At 44.6% G+C, this 20,417-nt stretch overlaps 1 protein-coding gene across 2 annotated transcripts in view; it reads left to right on the top strand.

Moving 5' to 3' along the window:
* Positions 1-20,417, top strand: part of NFX1 (nuclear transcription factor, X-box binding 1) — a 69,000-nt gene that overhangs the window by 35,102 nt on the left and 13,481 nt on the right. The window contains exons 10-16 of one of the 2 annotated variants that reach the window (XM_070053311.2): positions 4,767-4,864; positions 9,030-9,060; positions 9,744-9,823; positions 10,615-10,723; positions 12,831-12,950; positions 16,765-16,844; positions 19,523-19,753. In XM_070053311.2, the coding sequence (XP_069909412.1) occupies positions 4,767-4,864; positions 9,030-9,060; positions 9,744-9,823; positions 10,615-10,723; positions 12,831-12,950; positions 16,765-16,844; positions 19,523-19,753 (749 nt within the window). Of the gene's footprint in view, positions 1-4,766; positions 4,865-9,029; positions 9,061-9,740; positions 9,824-10,614; positions 10,724-12,830; positions 12,951-16,764; positions 16,845-19,522; positions 19,754-20,417 lie in introns of both variants that reach the window. The other variant, XM_070053310.2, reaches the window with a different exon arrangement.

The raw sequence follows: 20,417 nt of genomic DNA on the forward strand, positions 1-20,417 counted from the left end.
AAAGGCTCAAGTACTTGGGCTATCCTCATCTGCTTTCCCAGGTACATTAACAGGGTGCTGGATTGGAAGTAGAGCAGCCAGGACTCAAACTGGAGCTCATATGGAATTCTGGCATTGCAGGTGACAGCTGAACCCACTGCACCGTAACGTTGACCTCTATGCTAATTTTTTTTTTTTTTTTTTTTTTTTTTTTTTTTTGGACAGGCAGAGTGGACAGTGAGAGAGACAGACAGAAAGGTCTTCCTTTTGCCGTTGGTTCACCCTCCAATGGCCACCGTGGCCAGCGCGCTGTGGCCAGTGCACCGCGCTGATCCGATGGCAGGAGCCAGGTACTTATCCTGGTCTCCCATGGGGTGCAGGGCCCAAGCACTTGGGCCATCCTCCACTGTACTCCCTGGCCACAGCAGAGAGCTGGCCTGGAAGAGGGACAACCAGGACAGAATCCGGTGCCCCAACCGGGACTAGAACCCGGTGTGCCGGTGCTGCAAGGCGGAGGATTAGCCTAGTGAGCCGCAGCGCCGGCCAATGCTAAATTTTTATAATATGTCCAAGGAGATCTAGTTCGAGGCACTAAGAAAGGTAAGATGTCAGTTGAAAAAGAACCCTTAACAGACCAATGTGAATCCTGTTAAAATTGATGCAAGAACATAAAATAAATATAAGTTAAACTTAGTGGAAGAATGGTGAAATTACTGGGACAGCACTGTGGCGTAGTGGGTAAAGCCACCACCTGCAGTGCTGGCATCTCACATGGGCACCACTCTGAATCCTGGCTGCTCCACTTCCGATCCAGTTCTCTGCTATGGCCTGGGAAAGCAGTGGAAGATGGCTCAAGTGATTGGGTCCCTGAACCCACGTGGGAGACTGGGAAGAAGCTCCTGGCTCCTGGCTTCAGATTGGCCCAGCTCCAGCTATTGCAGCCATCTAGGAAGTAAACCAGCAGATGGAAGACCTGTCTCTCTCTCTCTCTCTCTGCCTCTGCCTCTGCCTCTGTCTCTCTGTTAACAAAAGAAAAGAATGGTGAAATTACTGATGCTTTACAGAAAGTTTATAGGGACAGCCCTTTTGCACTTATGGGATCTTTCATTTAGGCACAGACCAATAGATAGAGCCAACACGCCAGTGGCCTGGAGCTGGGTTTGTTACAAAATTTAATGTGACACTTCAAGAAGTTCTGCTTCAACCAAGAACTGAAGCTGATCTGCAAGTATGGGCTCTAGAACAAGCGTGATGTGCGGAGGGTCAAATTTACCTGGCTGAGATCCACAAGGCTGCCGGGGAGCTGCTGACACTGGACCAGAAGGCCCCACAGTGGCTGTTGGAAGGCAACATCCTGCTGCAGCAGCTGGTCTACTTCGGGATGCTGGACAAGGATAACATAAAGCTGGATTGCATCCTGGGCTTGAAGATGGAGGATTTCTTGGAGGGGCGTGTGCAGACCCAGATCTTCAGGCCAGGCCCTGCCAAGTTCATCCACCATGCCTGCATGCTAATCTGCCAGTGCCATATCAGGGTCCACAAGTAGGTGGTGAACATCCTGTCCTTCATCATGCACCAGGACTCCCAGAGGCACATTGACTTCTCCCTGCACTCTTATAGGAGTGACCTCCCAGGCCGCGTGAAGAACTCCAAGAAGGGCAGGGAAGGCTAGAGGCTGGCAAAGACTGGGAAGATTAAGCCCTTCCAGTCCCTCCTGGACTGCTGAGGTGTCTGGTTTTCCAGTCAGTTAATAAACAGGGTCCACAAAAAAAAAAAAAAGGAAGAAAAATAATAAAGTTTATGGGGAAAATTGTGACAAAGAAATCAGTTTATAATGAATAATTCGTTTTAAGAAGGGACGAGACAATTTTGAAGATGAAGCCCGTAGCAACAGACCATCCACTTTAGTTGACAAGGAAAAAATCCATCTAGCTTATGTGCCAATTAAAGAGAGCCGACAGTTAGGGGCTGTTGCTGTGGCATAGCAGGTTAAGCCACCATCTGCAATGCCTGCATCGCATATGGGCGCTGGTTTGAGTCCTAGCTGTTATACTTCTGATCCAGCTCCCTGCTAATGCTCCTGGGAAAGCAGCAGCAGATGGCCCAGTGGGCCCCTGCACCCACATGGGAGACCCAATAATAAGCTCCTGGCTCTTGGCTTCAGTCTGGCCCAACCCTGGACATTAATAGTCATTTGGGGAATGAACCAACAGATGGAAGAATTCTCTCTCTGCCTCTGCCTCTGCCTGTCCCTCTCTAACTCAGCCTTTCAAATAAATAAGTAAATCTTTAAAAAAAGAGGGAACTGACAGTTAACTGCACAAACAATGGCCAACAATATAGACATATCACTTGGTTTGGCTTGAAAAATTGAACTGCTTTCATTTTTTTTAGAATCTATTTATTTGAAAGGCCAGGGCCAGTGCTGTGGCATAGCAGATAAAGCCACTGCCTGCAGTACTGGCATCCCATATGGGTGCCCGTTCAAGTCCCAGCTGCTCCACTTCCGATCCAGCTCTGCTATGGCCCAGGAAAGCAGTAGAAAATGGGCCAAGTCCTTGGGCCTCTGCACCGTCATGGGAGACCCAGAAGAAGCTCCTGGCTCCTGGCTTTGGATTGGTAAAAAGACAAAGTTACACAGAGGGAGGGAGAGACAGAAAGAGATCTTCCATCTGTTGGTTCACTTCCCAAATAGCCACAACACCCAGGGCTGGGCCAAGCAGAGCCAGGAGTTTCTTGTGGATCTCCCACATGGGTATAGGGGCCCAAGCACTTGGGCCATCCTCCACTGCTTTCCCAGGCAGTTGAGCAGGGAGCTGGATCAGAAGTGGAGCTGCTGGAACTCAAACCAGTGCCCATATGGGACGCCAGCATTGCAAGCAGCAACTTTACTGACTTTGCCAGAAGGCCGGTCCCAAACTTTCTATTTGATGGGTGCCAAGACTGTAGCATTCATATCGGCTACATTCAAGAGCAGAGCTTTCAGTGGAAATTCTAAATGAATGGGATCAAGATCCTAAAGCATTTCTTTGAAGAACTGTAACAGGAGATGAAGCATTACTTTACTAGTACAACCCTGAAAACGAAGCACAGTCAAAGCAACAGCTACCAAGAGGTGGAAATAGTCCAATCAAGGCAGAAGTGGACTGGTCAAGAGTAGCGGTCATCACAACAGTGTTTTGCTTGTAGACTTTCTGGAGGGCCAAGGAACAATAACTTCGCTTATTATGAGAGTGTTTTGAGAAAGCCCAAGTTTTAACAGAAGAATGTCTAGTTCTTCTTCATTATAGTAATGCTCCTGCTCATTCCTTTCATTAAACAAGGGCAGGTGCCATAGCTTCAAAGGAAAACCTTCAAACGTCTGATAGGGCTCCTCCTGACTCTTTTGTTTCCTAAACATAAAAAATTTTTAAAAGCACCCATTTTTCTTCATTTAATAATGTAAAAAACCTACATTGGCATGGTTAAATTCCCAGGACCCTCAGTTCCTTCACAATGGGCTAAATGGCTTGATTGTCACTTCCAAGTGTCACTTGCAGGTGTTTTGAACTTGATAGGATTTATATCGAGAAGAAAGTTTGTATTTTTATGTTTGTCTTTTAATTCCATTTTCCATGAACTTTTTGAAGTCACCTCACATAGGAGTGAAGCTTCAATATCTCACTGGATTTAAGTCTGGATTAGCTTCTACTGGGATGTTTGTGGTACGTACGACAGCAACCATTAAGAAAATAACTTAAAAAAGCACAGTAGGGCCAGTGCTGTGGCGCAATACTTTTAATCCTCTGCCTGTGGTGCCGGCATCCCATATGGGCACCAGTTCTAGTTCCAGCTGCTCCTCTTCTGATTCAGCTTTCTGCTATGACCTGGGAAAGGTGGTGAGGATGGCCCAAGTGCTTGGGCCCCTACACCCACGTGGGAGACCCAGAGAAAGCTTCTGGCTCCTGGCTTCGGATTGGCCCAGCTGTGGCTGTTGTGGACATTTGAGGAGTAAACCAGCAGATGGAAGACCTCTCTCTCTTTCTCTCTCTCTCTCTCTCTCTCTTCCCCTACCCCCCCCACGCCCCGCCTCAGCCTCTTTGTAACTCTGCCTTTCAAATAAATAAATAAATCTTTAAAGAAAAAAAACTTTATGGAAGTGAACTAAAAGATGTTTGTTTAAAAAAATAAATAAATGTGAGTGAGTTAAATGAACCAAAGCAGAGAATTTTTTTTCAGACTGTATTTTAAAAGTCTAATTCCATGCTATCTTGAACAGAGAAACTTTAGAGCTAAAGAAAGAAGTAAAAAGTTAAAGGATGGAAAAATGCATCATGTGAATGGTAGTCAAAAAAAAAGATCCCCAAGGGGTCCTTAAAACAAGACTTGCCCTAAATTTAGTTTAGCCGAGTGAACATCTGTGAAATTACAGATTCTTTGTGATCCTCAGCTGGCTTTCAGAATCAAGAGTATATCAGTGACATTATCCAGGGCTTCAGTTTTAGGGAGATCTAAATCTTAGATCTGGAGGCTTACGGCCTAAAGAAAGAAAATCTGTTCTTTTACTTGGGGAAAATACCATTACGTCACAGCATGTTCCAGTGATTGTGCTGGGATCTGTTCTTACCAGAAGCGGCCAAGCCTGCAGTTGAAGGGATGACTGGGAAAGAAACATCAACTGTGTCCTTCTTCCCTCAACTCTGATTCTGGAATTGCAGGGACGAGAGGTGGAAGACCAGTGTGGCCAGTGATTTGGGGAACATGAAAATGAGTAGTAAATTTCACTCCTCTTTTCATTTTTATTAAAGATTTCATTCATACCTGTGAAAAGTTCTGCCATGAAGGAGACTGTGGACCATGTTCTCGCACATCAGTTATTTCCTGCAGATGCTCTTTCAGAACAAAGGTAAATCCAAACAATGCTAGAGTTGTTGCCATCGGTGAACCTCAGTTCTATTTCCATATTATGTATGATTCACTGAATCCAGCTAATACATACTGATACATACTGTGGGCCAGTTACATGATGTAGGTATGCAGTTCTCCTGTCTCAGAAACCCATAGTGGGAGTAGGACAGATGCGAATAGATCTGCTAAATACAAGTGTGATGATGCTCAGTGCCTGAAAAGAGGAACAGTGGCTCTGTTGCAAGGAGTTAGCTAACTAAGAAGACGGTCCAGTGCCAAGGTGTAGCGGGCAAAGCCACCACCTGCAATCCCAGCATCCTTTTTTTTTTTTTTTTTTTTTTTTTTTTTTTTTGACAGGCAGAGTGGACAGTGAGAGAGAGAGACAGAGAGAAAGGTCTTCCTTTGCCGTTGGTTCACCCTCCAATGGCCGCCGCGGCCGGCGCGCTGCGGCCAGCGCACCGCGCTGATCCGATGGCAGGAGCCAGGAGCCAGGTGCTTTTCCTGGTCTCCCATGGAGTGCAGGACCCAAGCACCTGGGCCATCCTCCACTGCACTCCCTGGCCACAGCAGAGGGCTGGCCTGGAAGAGGGGCAACCGGGACAGAATCCGGCGCCCCGACCGGGACTAGAACCCGGTGTGCCGGCGCCGCAAGGCGGAGGATTAGCCTGGTGAGCCACAGCGCCGGCCCCAGCATCCTTTATTGAGTCCTGGCTTCTCCACTTCTGATCCAGCTCCCAGCTAATAGACTGGGAAAGCAGCAGAGTATGGGCCAAGTACTTGGGCTCCAGCACCCATGTAGGAGGCCTGGAAGAAGCTGGCTGCTGGCTTCAGTCTGTCCCAGCCCTGGCCATTGTGGCCATTTGGGGAGTAAACCAGCAGATGGAAGATCTCTCTCATTGTCTCTCTCTATATATTTCTGCCCTTTGAATAAAAAAAAAAAAGGAAACCCAGTCCACACACTGCCCTCACTTCTGACACCCAGTGCAAGAGTTTAGATAACTGCTAAATTAGAACAATCTATAGGACTATCCACCTTGGATACCAGCTACAAGTTCCATGGTCCCCAAGACCACCCTCAAGGCTTTATAATTTGGTGGAAAGATTCACCAAACTTACTGAATAAAAACATGGTTATGGTTTTATTATAAGGAAAAGATAGATTAAATTGAACCAAGAGCAGACTCCAGACTCCATGAAAGTACATGTGGAGTTTCACTTGTCTTCTCCCTGTGGAGTCAGGACAGCATTACTTTTCCCATGTCAGCGTAGGATGATATGGAAGATTGCCAGCCTGGGAAACACTCAAGCATGCGTGTTCAGAGTTTTTAATTGGAGCTTGATTGAGGACATAGGTTTGACTGCCCATGTGTCTGATCTCGGGCTCCAATCTCCAGAAGTCTACTCTAAGACTATTCAGTATGACCAGCCTGCTGACAACTCAGTAGTAGTAGTAGTAGTAGTAGAAGACCACCTAGCGATGCAAGGCCACAGTGACATTCCTAACAGGCATGGCGTCCGTAAAGCCTAGACACTGCCTCTCAGAAGCCAAGTGCAAAGGCCAGACCCGTTTGGGTAATGTTAATTCTTCACTGTACAGCTGTTTTGTCAGTTTCTACTTTCTACTCTAGGTAGTTTTGATTTGATTTGATGTTATAAAGGGGTTAGAGTAAGTGCCCATTCCTGTGTCTGTAATGAGAAGAGGCAGGAAGTCTTCCTGTGGAAGTCCTAGGGTGACCCAGTGTGTGGAACATACTGAGCATTGGATGTGAATTCTGGATAGTTAGTTCTATTGGTTAAATGTAGCCCAAGGTCTAGGCAGCTTTACCAACTTGATAATGATTCCATAAATTGGAAGTTAATAGTAGACTTAAGGATAAAAAGGGAAAAGATGTAAAAGTGATATAATTTATGAGACAAAAGTTGTATATTCTATGAGGGTTTTTTTTCCATCAGAAATCACAGTATATATGGGGCAATGGAGGTATTTTGAATATGGAGTACAGGGCCACTTTTTACTTCATAAATGCCAAATTAAAAGCTGTGCGATTGATTAATCATTAATTTAGCAATGCCCCAAGTTGCTCTTTTTGAACAAAAATTACAAAGCTGGGATGGGTAAACCAGAGAGCGCTGCTGTCAATTTACTTTTTCTGCTCTGCAGTCCCTTCCTCTGTGTTCTTTCTTCTTTGTCCTCACTGCCTCAAATAGTGGACCCCATGGCAGTGAGTGTATTCTTGAAAAGCCATGTATATTTTGGAGTAAAGTCTTATATAATTGCTAGAAGAGCCCAATCATTACCAGTATGAGTTGTTGTGTTTTTTTTGTTTGTTTGTTTGTTTGTTTGTTTTGACAGGCAGAGTGGATAGTGAGAGAGAGAGACAGAGAGAAAGGTCTTCCTTTTGCCGTTGGTTTACCCTCCAATAGCCGCCACAGCTGGTGCGCTGTGGCCAGTGCACCGCGCTAATCCAAAGGCAGGAGCCAGGTGCTTCTCCTGGTCTCCCATGGGGTGCAGGGCCCAAGCACTTGGGCCATCCTCCACTGCCTTACCAGGTCACAGCAGAGAGTTGGCCTGGAAGAGGGGCAACCGGGACAGAATCCAGCGCCCTGACCGGGACTAGAACCTGGTGTGCCTCATTGTTTAACTAGGTTTTGCATGAATACTTTTTGTAATGGAATGAGCTTTTCCACATAAGTGAGTTTTCCAGATAAATGAAACATTTCTTAAAACCTCAAAGGTTGTTTTCATCACTTTGGTGGGGAGTCTGTGCATTTTTGTATGCTCTCTCTTAGTACCCCTTATAAAGAATGCGCCAAGTTTTTATTGGTAATTCATGTACAGGGATTAGTGGGAGTTCTGTCTTTCCTCACATTTTTAGATACCACTCCACCATGTAATTTCTTGTGTAGTGTCCATTACTGGTATTGACAGGCACATTTACTCAAGCAATTTCAATCTATAAAGAGCACATAGGGAACTTTTTCTTATCTTCAATCTCAGCTAACTCATGTTTTATCTAAAATGTGTATTTTTTTCACTGACAACGTTCAATTTCTCAGACTTCTTCACATCTGTTACCAAATCTTGTGGCTGCTTTTTTCCTCAGTCATTTTTACAAGAAGGGATGTTTTTGGGTAGATAGCAACTTGTAAATTATATCAAAGTGAAATTCAGGTGTAGATGCTGCTGGACAGCCAGCCAAGCTCATTTCACTGCTGGACTCAGTCCCTCCACACCAGCCTGGCTACATGCTCTTTGGGATCATGCCTCAGTACAATTACATGTGATAGACCCATGGGGCCACTCACATATTTGAAACCACAGTAATAAAACTTCAGAGGCCAAGGAGCTGCTGGTTCACTTTGCTACAGTTTGTTGGTATGGTCAGGGTGCCCCTGAGGGTGTAGAGATGTTCACCTCTGTGGTAAGTGGCACCAGACTGTTACCTATTTTTAGTTCTTTCTCTTTTTTTCCCTTAAGATTTATTTATTTATTTATTTATTTGAGAGGCAGAGAGAAAGGTCTTTCATGTGCTGATTCACTTCTCAAATGGCTGCAACGGCCAAAGCTGAGCTGATCTGAAGCCAGGAGCCAGGAAGTTCTTCCAGAAACCTTATGTGGGTGCAGGGGCCCAAGGAGTTGGGCCATCTTCCGTGGCTTTCCCAGGGCATAGCAGAGAGCTGGATTGGAAGTGGAGCAGGTGGGACTCGAACCAGCACCTATATGAAATGCTGGTGCCTCAGGCAGAGGCTTAGCCCACTATGCCATAGTGTTAGCCCCTATTTTTAGTTCTTAACATTTGCTTTTTATGGCTTCTTCTGTCTGTACCCTGTCCAATAATTATATTTGTTTTGCATACCTTTAGCAGCCCTGTTTCCATTCATCATTTATAATTACCTAATCTGCTGTGAATTTAGAGACCAGACCGCAAAGATTGTTAGGACTGTTTATATATGGGAAGTCAGTAAACCTGAGGTCTTGTTGTGAGTGAGGCATGTTAATAAAGGGATTGGGCTAGCTGCAGTCAGGTTTAGTTGGTAGTAATAAGCAGCTATCAGAGAATACAGGATATATGGAATATGTGTGATATATGTAGCATTATACTATAGTTGTTGTTTCAGTTATTCCTAATATCGTTACTGTATTTGTTTTTCTTTCTCCATAGGAGCTTCCATGTACCAGTCTCAAAAGTGAAGGTATGAAAGGGCAGGGACATGAGGGAATTTTCTGGGATGAAGGTAATTGTCTATATTTTGATAGTTGGGTTATATATGAGGGTACTTCAAAAGGTTCGTGGAAAATAGAATTAGCCGGCGCCACAGCTCACTAGGTTAATCCTCTGCCTGCGGCGCCGGCACCCCGGGTTCTAGTCCCGGTTGCGGCTCCAAATTCCTGGTCTCCCATGAGGGTGCAGGGCCCAAGCACTTGGGCCATCCTCCACTGCCTTCCTGGGCCACAGCAGAGAGCTGGACTGGAAGAGGAGCAACCGGGACAGAATCCGGCGCCCCAGTTGGGACTAGAACCCAGGGTGCCAGCGCTGCAGGCAGAGGATTAGCCAAGTGAGCCGCGGCACCGGCCTGCAACTTCCTTTTTTGATATACATATGTACTGCAGCAGTTTATATGCCCATCTTCTGTGTATGCGCGTACCTTTTTTTCCATACCTTCATCCACACCATATATTAAATTGGTCTTGCTATTTGCTATTTTTTGATCATTCGATGGGTGAAAAATGACATATTAATATGCATTTTCACTATTACTAATCTATTTATATTATTATCTTTTTATTTCTTCAGGCTATGATCACTCAGTTATTTGGTGGCTCAATATTCATATCCTTTCTCTGTTTTTCTTTTCTCTTTAATTGGTCATAGCAGATGCTACATTTATGTGTGACAAGCGATGTAACAAGAAACGGTTGTGTGGACGGCACAAGTGTAACGAGATATGCTGTGTGGTAAGTGGACTTATCTTAGGATGATCAGATTCCGTTCATCGTGGTTGGGCTTTGGAAGCTTCAGCCTTCTGGAAAGCAGCCCAGATTTGGAAATCACTGTGAAAAGACCTAAGCACCAGTCAGAGAGCTCTCACAGTCCCCACACCCTCTCAGCAAAGAGACAGGCTGGGCCGTTTTAGGCCTCAGCCAGGTCAGGTAGTCAGCTGGGGCATCCAGTGGTAACATGGAGGAGAAAGAGGAACGACAGGAGACCTCAGGCCCTGCCAGAGATTTTTCCACAGCCTGGCCTGTACCTGGCAACTTAGGCTTCAGGTTTCTTGTGCTACTCCTTCAGCCAGGCCAGGAGACAAAATGAGGTTGGCATTTGATAGAGCAGCAAGATAGCACAGTACCAGTAGCAAGGTATTACATTTATACATTTATGTATGTATATAAAGTACAGAATTGTTATATTAAAAATTTGTATATTGACAAGGTAAAGAGTGATAAATTGTGCTGAATACCAAGATTCATAAGCTTAGAGTCTTCCCCTTACTTTATGGAGTTTCAACTGTAGACAAAACAAGCTTGGACATTGACACCTCAGTATGCAACCTCAGTTTCAGAAGTGACTAACTCATGACTGGCCTTGTTTCACCCGTATCTCACATACTGCCCATCGCTGGATTTTTTGAAGCTCTTCCCAGACATCAGTTCATCCGTGTATGTCAGACTTTGTTCATCTTACTGCTGTTTAAGGAAAGTACAAAATAGAGATGATTGTGTGAACAAACATAAATCTCTTTTCTCAGGATAAGGAGCACAAGTGTCCCTTGATTTGTGGGAGGAAACTCCGGTGTGGTCTTCATAGGTGTGAAGAACCTTGTCATCGTGGGAACTGCCAGGCATGCTGGCAAGCAAGTCGGTGTCTTTACTATAAAAATTTTCTAGAAAATCAGAAATAATATATTTTGAGGGTTTGTTTTACTTAGATTCATATGAATATTGAACCAAGCCTTAGCATTTCAGATATGTTGGCACAAAAAATGTTCTTTCTAGTGCTGTGTTATAGTCCCTGGTTGTATGAAGCAGAATGTGAACAATGATCTTGAAATGAGGCCTGGATCATTCAAAAATTTCTCCTCTGCTGCCTGCCTAGGTTCTGTCCTCAGCATTCTTCTTTCTCTGTATTTTTAGCAGCAGTTTGACAACTTTTGGGTTTTAGAACTCATATACATTTTAGAAATGATAGAGGATACCAAAGAGTTCTTTTTATTTTAATTATATGTACCTAAGTCTACTCTACTACTAATGAAAACTGAGAATTTCTTTCTTTAAATATGTAATTATTTGAAAGGCAATTAAAGAGAAGCAGAGGCAGAGAGAGGTGCTTCCATCTGCTGGTTCACTCCCCAAATGGCCACAACAGCTGGAAGTGGGCCAGTCTGAAACCAGAAGCCTGGAACTTCTGTGTCTACCACATGGGTGTAAGAGACCAAGGACTTGGGCCATCTTCCGCTGCTTTCCCAGGCACATTAGCAGGGAGCTGGATTGGAAATGGAGCAGCCAGGACTCAAACTGGTGGCCATGTGGGATTCCAGTACTGCAGGCAGCGGTTTTACCCACTACACCATGACCCCAAAACTGAGAATATTTTTAGAATAATTTATTTAATTAAAAATAATAGTAACTTTTTTTAAAAATTATATTTTCCAAGAAAATAGTAAAAACAGTAGATGCCTAGTTTGATAAAGGTAACTGGATTTTCATAGCTGCTTCTGCATTCAATCTATTGCAGTATACTTGAAAAATTCAGCTTCACACAGATAATTTGAAAAGGAAAGTGTACTTTAAAGGTTTTTTCAGGGCCAGCGCTGTGGCATGGTAGGTTAATCCTCCGCCTGCAGTGCCGGCATTCTGTATGGGCACCAGTTCTAGTCCCAGCTGCTCCTCATCCAATCCAGCTCTCAGCCATGGCCTGAGAAAGCAGTGGAAGATGACCCAAGCACTTGGGACCCTGCACCCACATGGGAGACCCGGAAGAAGCTCCTGGCTCCTGGCTTTGGATCAGCACAGCTCTTGCTGTTGCGATAATCTGGGGAGTGAACCAGCAGGTGGAAGACCTTGCTCTCTTTATCAAATAAGTAAATAAAATCTTAAAAATTAAAAAGAATTTCAAATAACTGTAGATATTCTTTGATATTACACCAAGTTTAACTTTGTTTCAAGAAGTACTTAGTATTTTTGTTGTTGTTCTCTGTGATATTAAATTTCACTGATCTCTCTTGTACTTTTAACCCATACATAATAGTATGCATTGATCATTTGGAATTAAACATTCATTGGATTATTCAGATCTTTACAATGTTGACAGATTTCATATTACAATACTAAAACTCGTAGTCATTAATGAAACCTCCAGTCAAATCAGAAACATGCCGGGAAGAGTATTGGGAAGTTGTCAGGCTCAGAGTGGTAAATGGAACACTTCATATTTGTCCATGTCTTTGTCACCAGCTCAACTTTATTTTTTAAGGATTTAGTTATTTAATTGAAAGGCAGAGTTACAGAGAGAGGGAGAAACAGAAAGGTCCTCCATCCACTGGTTTACTCCTCAGATGGCCATAATGGCCGGAGCTGGGCTGGGCTGGTCCAAAGCCAGGAGCCAGGAGCTTCTGGGTTTCCCATATGGGTTCAGGGACCTAGGTACTTGGGCCATCCTCCGCTGCTTTTCCAGGTACATTAGCAGGGAGCTGGATCAGAAGTGGAGGAGGCAGAACTTGAACTGGTGCCCATAGGGGATGCTGGCACTGCAAACAGAGAATTAACCTGCTGCACCACACCACCAGCCCCACCAGCTCAACTTTAATAAAATAAAAATGCTTTTTATTAAAAAAAAAAAAAAAGCCCACCTCCCCTCCCAAATTCTCTTCTAAAACTACAAGCAAAGAAAGTGTGCGCGCGGTGAACATATATACACATCCCAGACTCATGGAAGGTGGTGTTGTCTCACCTGCTGTCCCACCAGGTTTTGATGAATTGACTTGCCACTGTGGTGCATCAGTGATCTACCCTCCAGTTCCCTGTGGTACGAGGCCCCCTGAGTGTACCCAGACATGTGCCAGGATTCATGACTGTGACCATCCAGGTGAGCCCATCTTGCCTCATAGCCTCATTGCCTCATAGCCTGCTCATAGCCTGGCATTAGGATGCTGCTTTGTGATTCTTCACTGCTCAGTAGTCATGCTGTGACAGCTGCCTGTTGTGCCAGGGGCTCTTGTTACAAGTGAAAAATAACTTGATTTTTTTTTTGATGTTACAAAGTGATATACATTTATTAAATAAAAAAGAAAAATAGAGACAAAACCAAAAGATTGAAATTAAATTGTCCATTATAGACACACACTTTTAAAAAAAAAGATTTATTTATTTGAAAGGCAGAGAGAGAGGTATTTCATCTGCTGGTTAACTCCCCAAATGGCTGCAATGGCCAGAGGTGGACCGATCTGAAACCACAAGCCAGGAGCTTCTTCTGGGTCTCCCCTGTGTGTGCAGGGTCCCAAGCACTTGGACCACCTCTACAGTTTTCCCAGGCCATTAGCAGAGAGCTTGATCAGAAACAGAGCAGCTGGGACTTGAACCAGTGCTCATATGGGATGCTGGCACTGCGAATAACAGCTTTACCCATTATGCCACAATGCCAATTCCCACACGCCTTTTTTTATAAAATATTTATGTGAAATAATCTGAGAGAACAAAAGAGAGATATCTTCCATCCTCTGGTTCATTCCCCAAATGGCCACAACAGCCAGGGCTGGGTCCAGGCCAAAGCCAGAAGCTTCTTCTAGGTCTCCCACGTGGGTGTCTCAGCCCAAGCACGTGGACCATCTTCTGCTGCTTTCCCAGGCACATTAGTAGGGAGCAGATTGGAAGTGGAGCAGCTGGATCTTGAACCAGCACCGCTATTGGATGCCGGCTCTGTAAATGGTGGTTTAGCCCGCTGCGGCACAGCACCAGCCCCAGTGTCACTTTCTGACAGTTAACACTGTGCAAGATTATATATTTGCATTTTTTTTCCTAGAATAAAAGTGGGATACTACTGAACCTAATTTTTTTAAGGTTTATTTATTTGTTTGAAAGAGAGTTACAGAGATAGACAGACATCTTCATCTGCTTGTTCAGTCCCCAAATGGCTACAATGGCAGGAGCTAGGGCAGGCCAGAACTAGGAGCTTGGAACTCCATTTGGGTCTCCTATGTGGGTGCAGAGGTCCAATCACTTGAGCCATTCTTTGCTGCTCTACCAAGTGCGTTAGCAGAGAGCTGAATTGGAAATGAGTAGCCAGGATTCAAACCAGCCCTCATTGGGCATGCTGTATCACAGTGACTTAACCTGCTGTGCCACAGGACCAACCCCTGAACTTAATGATTTTCCATAGGTTCCATAGGTTTTTTTATCTTACTATATTTGTTTTTTTGTTTTGTTTTGTTAAAAGATTTATTTATTTGAAAGGCAGAGTGACAGAGAGAGAGGTCTTCTGTCCACTGGTTCACTCTCCAGATGGCTACAACAGCCGGAACTGGGCCCATCTGAAGCCAGGAGCCAGGAGCTTCTTTGAGGTCTCATGTGGGTGTGAAGGCTTAAGCACTTGGGCCATCTTCTACTGCTTTCCCAGGCCATAGCAGAGAGCTGGATCTGAAGTGGAGCAGCCAGGACTTGAACTGGTGCCCATATGGGATGACAGCACTGTAGGTGGCGGCTTTACCCATTCTGCCACAGCTTTGGTCCCTGTCTTACTGTATTTGTAATCTCTGTCCTTGTCAGCAAATATTTGTCTACAATAGAGTTGTGTTTTTTTGTTTGTTTGTTTGTTTTTAGGCTAAGAAACAGAGCTTCCATCTGCTGATTTCATTCCACAGACACCTGCAACAGCTGGGTCTAGGCCAAAACTAGGAGCCAGGAACTCAATCCAGGTCTCTCCCATGAGTGATGAAAACACAACCACTTGGGCTATCACTGCTGCCTCCCAGGATCTGCATTAGCAAGAAACTGGATTCAGAAGACAGAGGCAGCCACCTATACAGAATGTGTGCATCTTACCCTCTAGAACTGTCTGTCCCAAAACAAATTTTTTTTTTTTTTTTACAGGCAGAGTAGACAGTGAGAGAGAGAGACAGAAAGAAAGGTCTTCCTTTGCCGTTGGTTCACCCTCCAATGGCCACCACGGCTGGCACGCTGCCGCCAGCGCACCGCGCTGATCCGAAGGCAGGAGCCAGGTGCTTCTCCTGGTCTCCCATGGGGTGCAGGGCCCTAGTACTTAGGCCATCCTCCACTGCACTCCCTGGCCACAGCAGAGAGCTGGCCTGGAAGAGGGGCAACCGGGACAGAATCCGGCACCCCGACCAGGACTAGAACCCAGTGTGTCAGCGCCGCAAGGTGGAGAATTAGCCTAGTGAGCCGCAGCGCTGGCCCCCAAAACAGATTTTTAATGGCAACAAAGTGTTCTATTACATTGATGTGGGGTAGCTCAGGGTGTAGTCATACAAGGAAGGCTTTGTTGTGGAGGGTGAGTTTTGATGAACTGCTGTTTTTAGCAGTAATGAATTTGATAGGATTCATCAGAAGCATTTTAGATGGAATAAATAGAGATGTTTAAGCAGTTGCTATCTAAGAAGGGCCAAGAGAGTGTGCAGACAATGTGGCTATGCTGCAAGAGATGAAATGGGAGATACCTCCCTCTCTGCTTATCTTGGCATATCTGCCCCTGTGCTCATCACCACCATTGGATTTCTTTTACCCCACTCATACGCAGCTCTTCAGCACTTTGATATAAAGGCGGGAACTTTTTACTTTCCTATGACCATTTTAAAAAGTACTCCTGGGGTGAGTGTTTGATAAAGCAGTTAAGATGCTGCTTGGGATACCTGCATCCCAATTGGAGTCCCTGGTTCAAGTGCCAGCAATTCTGTTTCTGATTCAGCTTCCTGCTAAAGCGCATCCTGAGGCAGTGGATTATGGCTTTAGTACTTGGCTCCCTGCCAACCACAGGAGAGCCCTAGATGGAGTTCCAAGCTCCTGGCTTCAGCCTAGCCCAGCAGTGGCTATTTTAGATCTTCCAGTGAATGGAAGAACTGTCTGTTTCTCTGCCTTTTAAATAAAATGAAAATGAGCAAAGAATTTAAATAAGTAAAAAGTACTCCCAGCTCCTGAATTTAAAAGTTCCATATCTTGGGGCTTGCGTTGTGGCCTAGCAATGCTGGCATCCCACATGGGCACCAGTTTGAGACCTAGCTGCTCCATTTCCGATCCAGCTCCCTGCTAATGCACCTGGGAAAGCAACAAAAGATGGCCCAAGTCGTTGGGCCCCTGAGCCCACATGAGAGACCTTGAAGAATCTCCAGGCTCCTAGCTTTGGCCTGGCCCAGCCCCAACCATTGCAGACATTTGTGGAGTGAACCAGCAGATGGAAGATTTTTCTCTCACTCTGTCTATCCTTCTCTCTGTAACTCTGCCTTTCAAATAGTATTTTTTTTTTTAAGATTAAAAAAAAAAGTCTACATCTTGGGACTGACACTGTAGCAAAGCAGGTAATACCACTACCTGTATGCCAGCATCCCATATGGGCACCAATTCAAGCCTCGGTTGCTCCATTTCTGATCCAGCTCCCTACTAATACACCTGGGAAGGCAAATGAAGGTGGCCCAAGTGCTTGGGTCTCTGCATCCCCGTGGGAGACCCAGAAGCAGCCCCTGGCTCCTGACTTTGGATTGGCCCAGCTCCAGCCATTGTGGCCATTGGGAAGTGAACCAGCAGATGGAAGATTTGTCTGTAACTGCCTTTCAAATAAAATAAATAAAATTTTTTTAAGTTCCACATCACATGCTATTTATAACATGGATTTTATTTGGTTTATGTGGTTTTCTTTAGAAATTATTTCCACTATTCCCTTTCTCTTTTTGCAGTGTATCATTCTTGTCACAGTGAGGAGAAGTGTCCCCCTTGTACTTTTCTAACTCAGAAGTGGTGCATGGGCAAGCATGAGGTAGGTTTTCTCATGTGTTCATTGTTCCAGCCCGAGATTAACTATTTCATTGCTTCAGAGTTGTTAGTCTCAGCGTTTCCCACTGTAAATACATTCTAAGCAGAAGCTTTCTGCTGCTACTTCTCTTTTTCATTTTAAAGGTATAATTTGCATGTAAAAATGTTACTCTTTTTACTGTATAGATCTGTGAGTTTTAACAAAAGCATTCATATAATCATGTTACCACCATCACAATCAAGATGTAGAACAGTTTCATTCACCCCCAAATATTCCTTCATGCCCTCCAATACTCTCTGTCCTAGCCGTCCATGACCTGGCAACCAGTGGTTTGTTTGTTACCTGTCTCAATACTGTAAATTTTTCAGAATGTCACAAAACTGGAATCATAGAGTATGTGGCATTTGGACTCTGTTGATCTAATTACAACCAAACAAAATCAGCCAGTTAGCCTTGAGAGCCTGTGCTGAAGATAAATTCTAGGTTAACCAGCCTAGGGAGAGGTTGCTGGCCTGGCAAAACTGTTTCAGGGAAAGCATCCTAGGCATAGAGGTGGGTTATCCACCTGCCGCCCCTGTTCTTTGTTCTAAACCCTATGTAGTTTCCCCTCATAACTTCTAGATCAAAGTGCCTTCTGCTAGTCTCAGAACTCCAGATTGCCAGTGTCCTCAAGGACTTTCTTTATTTAATTATTGAGATTTATAAAAGAGAAAGAGATCTTCAGTCCCTCATTCACTCCCCAAAATGGCCACAGTAGCCAGGGCTGGGCCAGGCCAAAGCTAGGAGCCTAGAGCTTCATCTGAGTCTCCCACATGGGTGGCAAGGGCCAAAGCACTTGGGTCATCTTTTGCTACCTTCCCAGGTGCATTAGCAGGGATCTGGAGCTGGATCAGAAGTGGAGCAGCCAGGACTCTAACTGTTGCCCATATGGGTTGCTGGTGTCCCAAGTGGTAGCTAAACCACTAGGCCACATCATGGACCCCAGGACTTCTATTCTTAACTTCTAAGCCATATTTGGCATTGTCACCTATAGACCCTTTAAAACACTGAAAATAATGGAGACCACGGTGGAGTTTCAGGCTCTTGGCTTCAGCTGTTGTGGCCATTTGGACCACTTATCTCTGTGTCTCTCCCTTTCTCTTTGTATTACTCTGCCTTTCAAATAAACAAATATTTTAAAAATGAAACAAAATAAAACAATTTTTTTATTTTAAAGATGTTTATTCATTGTAGTTCTGCTACCAAGAAAGAACTCTTTTAACGTTTTGCTGTGTCATCCACCAGGCATGTGTGATACATCCTTTCCCTACTATAATTAAGATTATATTGTTTTGTTACCTGCTCATTTTTTTTTTCATAATATGTTGGCCAACAGTTCTTGAAACTCTCTTGACATCCATAACAACATGCTGTTAGTATCATTTTCTTATCTTAATGGGCGTATTTTTCTCCACTTCCTGTGGGTGGTTCTCAAGTTGCAGTCCTTGGCATTTATTCTTTCTCTGTAAGTTTATTCTAAGACATCTATGAATCATGTTTTTGTTAATACCTTATTCATACTTCATTCAGCAAATATTAGTTGGAAGCCTATTGTGTGCTGGGTAATGGGCTAAGTTTGGTTGATTCAAAAGTGGACAGAATTGACATTATGGCCTTTGAGAGCCTTTGCTCTGGGCTGGGAAGCAGACATATAACCAGCAATAATGGAAATATGGAGTACTGAGGGTATAGGAGGGCTTCCTACTCAAGGAAGGCTTACTGAAGGAAGTAACATCCCAAAGCAGAGTGAGCACATGGGTAAGTAATGTGCGGAGCGGATGACAGAGCAGAGGGCTGAGTGTGCAGAAATTACCCCAGTGCCCTGGTGATAACAGAAGGACGGGCTTGAGACTGGGAACTGTACTCTACCAAGGCAACTGAAAACACATATGTCCTGGTTTTCAGGGGTCTCTTCAAGGGTGGAAGTTACATGTCACTGGAGTAGAAGTGCATTTTTCATTTTGAGGGTTCTTGAAAGAATTTGAGTGAATATAATGAGTAACCTTTGGTTCCACGGAGTAAAATTCTAACACTTGTATCCTGCATTAGGGAAGCCCAAAAGCAGATAATTTGTTTGAAAGGTGGAGAGACCACCCTTCTGCTTGTTTAGTCCTCAAATGCGCACGGTGGCCAGGGGCCTAAAATCAGGAGCCAGGAACTCAATCCAGGCCTCAGGTGTCAGTGGCAGGAACACCTACCTGATTCATCATGACTGCCTCTCAGGCTGTGTGTTAGCAGGAAGGAGCTAAATCCAGACACTCCAGTGTGGGACATGGTGTCCTAACTGCTACCTCACTATTCCCAATGCCTACCCACCTCTTAATTTTTTAAATGACAGGTCTGCCTGAAATTGTGGAGACCATAAACTGAGATATAAGAACTGAATATTTAGCTACATAAAAGAATCCTACCATCAGTCCCAGAACCCTGGATCAGGTTGCCTACCTGCTCCCAGGATGTAGGGTTGATCTGTCAAGTCATGCTGGCAGTTTGTCATAGCATTTTTCTTGTATTTTTTTTCAAATATTAAATAAGCAAATAAATAAAGCAGAGTTACAGTTTACAAATGCTTTAAGGAGAAGTTAAAACACCCCCCAAGTCTCACACAGAGATGAGAATCTGGCTACTTCTGTCTCTCCTAGTTACGCAGCAACATCCCCTGTCATCTGGCTGATATCTCTTGCGGATTACCCTGCAGTGCCATGCTGCCATGTGGGATGCACAAGTGTCAGAGACTCTGTCACAAAGGAGAGTGTCTTGTGGATGAGGCCTGCAAGCAGCCCTGTACTACCCCCAGAGCTGACTGTGGCCACCCATGCATGGCACCCTGCCACCCCAGCTCACCCTGCCCTGTGACTGCTTGTAAAGCCAAGGTGGGTATTCCTGGATCCAATGGTGGCTTAGACTGTGGTTCTGGGGCTACTATTAAGTTTGGAACTGTCTGCATCTTAATTAGGAGTTACTAGTTGCAAAGAACTGCAAGTTAAGTAAGCAAGAAAAAGTGACATTAGTCATATAGATTTATTTTCTTCTTCTTCATCCCCCTCTTCCTCCTCCTCATTTTTCTTCTTCATTATTTAAGAGAGAGAAAATTCCCCCATCTGCTGATTCACTCCCCAGCTGGGGCTAGGCCAAAGCCGGGAAGTCATTCCAGGTCTCCCATGTAGGTGGCAGGAACCCAGTCACTTGAGCCATCACCACTGCCTCCCAGGATCTGCAGTAGCAGGAAGGTGAAAAACAGGAGCCAGAGCTGAGACAAAATCCAGACACTCTGATGTAGGATATAGGCCTCCTGAACACTAGGTAAAATGCCTGCCCCCTTTAAAATTTTTGCTTATTTATTTGAGAGAAAAAGAATTCCCATTTGCTGCTTCACTCCCCAAATGCCTGCAATAACTAGGACTGAGCTGTGCTAAATCCAAGAGCCAGGAACTCAATCCAGTTCTCCACACAGGTGGCAGGAAACCAGTTACTGGAGCCATCAGCATTGTCCCCCAGGGCCTACATTAGCAAGAATCTAGAATCAGAAGTCAGAGC

This window comes from Oryctolagus cuniculus, chromosome 1 (genome assembly GCF_051225735.1).
Source record: "Oryctolagus cuniculus isolate XC-2025 breed Fujian yellow rabbit chromosome 1, ASM5122573v1, whole genome shotgun sequence".
Taxonomy (NCBI): Eukaryota; Metazoa; Chordata; class Mammalia; order Lagomorpha; family Leporidae; genus Oryctolagus; species Oryctolagus cuniculus.